Source organism: Charadrius vociferus, unplaced genomic scaffold (assembly GCF_000708025.1).
Source record: "Charadrius vociferus isolate BGI_N301 unplaced genomic scaffold, ASM70802v2 scaffold340, whole genome shotgun sequence".
In the NCBI taxonomy this organism is placed as follows: Eukaryota; Metazoa; Chordata; class Aves; order Charadriiformes; family Charadriidae; genus Charadrius; species Charadrius vociferus.
In genome coordinates this window covers 1,190,498-1,193,848 of record NW_009646631.1, presented here as the reverse complement: position 1 = coordinate 1,193,848, position 3,351 = coordinate 1,190,498, and the positions used below count along the sequence as shown (strand labels likewise).

The window sequence follows — 3,351 nt, the reverse complement described above, 5'->3', positions numbered from 1 at the left end:
CCTGCCAGAAATAATACCATACACATACTTTCAAAAGTATCCTATATTACACATCTGAAAAGTGTCTTCTGTTCCAGTTTGCCCTTCAATTCAACTCATCCTTCTTCCAGTAAGATTTTAGCACAGTGGTGAGCTAATTAATACTGCCCTCCATGTAGTTATTCGGAGTATTTACCATACTTTTTTTTTTTCACAGCAGTATCTTCCTATAGATTTATTTTTTTTTTTTTTTTCGCAGTAGTATCTTCCTATAGATTTATGATAGCAATTATACCTATTTTTTCTTTTTAAGAAACTAGTTTGTCTTCTATTACTCCTTAGCAAAACATTAAGATGGTTGGCAATGAATTATTTAAACTCTCCCACAAGTATATTTAGCACTGTTGCAACTAGCGGGGAGAAAAAGGCCTCTATAAACCACTCAAAGGTCACCTTGGTTGGACTGCAGTATACAAAATACAAAGGTGGCTAAAAATCACCAGCAGCACCAGCAGACCTTCAGAAACAGCTAGAATTGCTCTGGCTTCCAATGTGTGACAAATAACCCTCTCCTCCATTCCCTAAGTTTTATGTCTTTCCTTCACTGTATTTTCACCTTGAAGAGTGCATTTTGAAAACTGATAATGACCGTTGAGATGCATTCTGAACAAAAAGGGAAAATTAACGAAGTGACTTAATATTTTCCAAGCTCCCTCATAATACGAGATACTGGTAGCACACAGAATTCGGAGGGCTGATGGTAAGACCACAGCAGAGATGGGCTGATTCATCAAATGCAGATAGCTTTTAATCACACTATGATGCTGCAATGCTTTTTTGAGGACCGATTCCTCACAGAACACATCTGACGCTGGATCTTATTTGGGTCTTGGTTTTAGAACAATGTGTCTAATACAACAACTGCTGACCAGCTCTGTCGAGTATCTTTGACTCCAGCACAATGAGTTGCAATAAAGTACAAGTTGTGCAAATGAGGAATCTCTACCACACCGATGCTGTACAGACTACTGAAGAGACAAGTTGCTGAATTTTCTGAGCTCTAACTACAATGCCAAGAAATACTTGTGGTGACAGAGCTTTCTCGTCACAGACATTCTTCTACGGTGGTTGTACGATTGCACCTTTTGTCCAAATGCTGAATTTGCTTAAGTGTGGGTGAGAGTATACATTTTTTTAAAAAATACAGACAATTCTTAAAATAATACATCATCAGGTCACTATGTTACTGATCTTCACTTTTAGTGGAGTTTAAAATTTCCCCAAAGAGAGGTAAGAGTCCGTCCAGTATTTTCCTTTACTCTTGAATATTCACATTTGCACATACAACAAGATACTCATTTGCAAGAGCCTGGATTCCCATTGTGTCCTCAGGTCCCATTCCACTTTTAAAATAGGCAATGATAAAAATACTGAAAGATGCAGTACCACATACCGCCTGACAAAAACGCAAGTGATTGTATGCCGACTAACCACAGGTTACTGAGAGTCATCTCCCGAGAAATAGCTTTTGTTTGACCCTGCAGAGGAGGAAAAGCTCCTAAAAGAGAAAAGAAAATACATTTAATGCTTCTGCAGCAGGAACAATAGCCTTAAGGGACAATTCTTTACCATCACTGCTTGTCCCAGCAACAGTTCCCACAAACGATTAATTGGTTACTTTTGTATTATGCTGTTAAACTCAAAAGATTCACCGGCATTATCAGTTATCTTCAAGGAAATAAAAAAACCCAACCCGTATCTTAATTATTAAGACCAATTTTCATTTTGTTTAGATATAAACTTTAAGTATAAACTTCAAAGAATTCCTTAAAAGCAGCAATCCTCATTGTATTCAACCTTTGCAGGGAGATCTGGCTGTCAGCTAAGTTTTCTGTGTTATTTTTTAAGTTTTATTAATATCTATATGATCAAATTGAATGGATTCCATATAAAACTTTACAGCTGCTGTGGAATTATTTTATATACTGTGAAGAAGCAACACACATATATTTTCAAGGTTTCTCTTGCAAATATATACACACACACACTTTTTTTTTTTTCAGAACAACAGTTTCCACATATCATTTGAACGTTGATTGGCCGGTCAGTCATATTGACTAAGGAAGCACTGTAATTTCCCATGCAGTTTTCCAGAAAGATTTTACTGAAATGCTCGTTCAGATGAGAAAGACTGGTGGGAGATACAGCTGACAATTAAAAAATTCATTTTTCCCTACTTTGACTTTTTTCTGACCTAGAACACTAAATTAAATGTGTCTGAATACATCAGACCTTTATGATCATAAGCAAATTTCTTGCATATATTTACATCAGCATATTAAATAATTTGCATTACGTTTTACTGAGATACACAAAGCCTAGATGATACAAACCACTTTTGTTGTTAATCCTGAACAGTGGATATAAAAACTCTAAATATGCCAGAGAAGATGATGTACTTGCTACAGCATTATGGAGTCACAACTACTCATAGAAGAACAAGAGATGAATGATTCAAAGAGGAAAGATACAGCAGTGTCAATTTTTGATCTTAGAAACCACATAATTTAGGCAATTAGATACCATCAGCAACTTATCTCTATGCTTCACATTTGCAATCCCTGGAGGAACTGCAATCGAGCATTTAAGACAAAGCTTTTCTTCCTGTATGGATGCTCTTAAATAATAAAAAAACCCACCTAAAAAACCCTTTGACGAGTACCATCCTCCTCTCACTGATCTTTATTTTCACACATGGGCAGATTTGCCACACCATTTATTCCACAGTAATTCTCACTGCTAAGCTTCTATTTGTCCACTCTACGCTACATTTGTTCTTCCATGGCCCATTGGTTTTTCTGTACCAACACTGACCTTTGGTTTAAATAACTTTCCTTTTTCCTTGGTACTGATAGCAACTGTCTCTTCCCCCTCTCCCGAGCCAACTTAGTTGTGTCTTGCAGAGAAAAATGATCCTTCCCTTTCCTAGCTGAGACAAGCAAGCACTTTTAGATGTCCTTCACAGAAACAACTCCTTCGCCTTAATCATCTTAGCACCTATTATCTGTCCCTCTTCTCAGTTCAATTCATACTTCTTGAATGAGGATGACGGACCTGTAAGCAGCATTTCCAGAGGAGGTTTCAGATTTGGTACAATGAAAGGTATTTCTGTAGCACCGGTGAAACCCTTTTCCCTGTGGCCCTGTCGGATGACATCACTTACTTTTTCAGTTACATCACACCAGTTGGGTTATGATCACAGTGAATGAGGAGGATGATGACTTCAGTATACAGTACTCATTTCCAACTGATAAGCTCCTAGTTTATAGGGGTTTTTTAATTAGTCTCCAAGTGCTTTTGTCCTGCTAAACG

The 3,351-nt window shown here is 37.2% G+C and overlaps 1 protein-coding gene across 1 annotated transcript in view; it reads right to left on the bottom strand.

The window, feature by feature from the left end:
* Nucleotides 1-284: 284 nt before the first annotated feature.
* The window catches only part of LPGAT1 (lysophosphatidylglycerol acyltransferase 1), a 63,801-nt gene continuing 60,734 nt past the window's right edge, over nt 285-3,351 (bottom strand). The window contains exon 7 of the mRNA XM_009888297.1: nt 285-1,537. Within this exon, the coding sequence (XP_009886599.1) occupies nt 1,386-1,537 (152 nt within the window). The 3' untranslated portion in view covers nt 285-1,385. The remainder of the gene's footprint in view (nt 1,538-3,351) is intronic.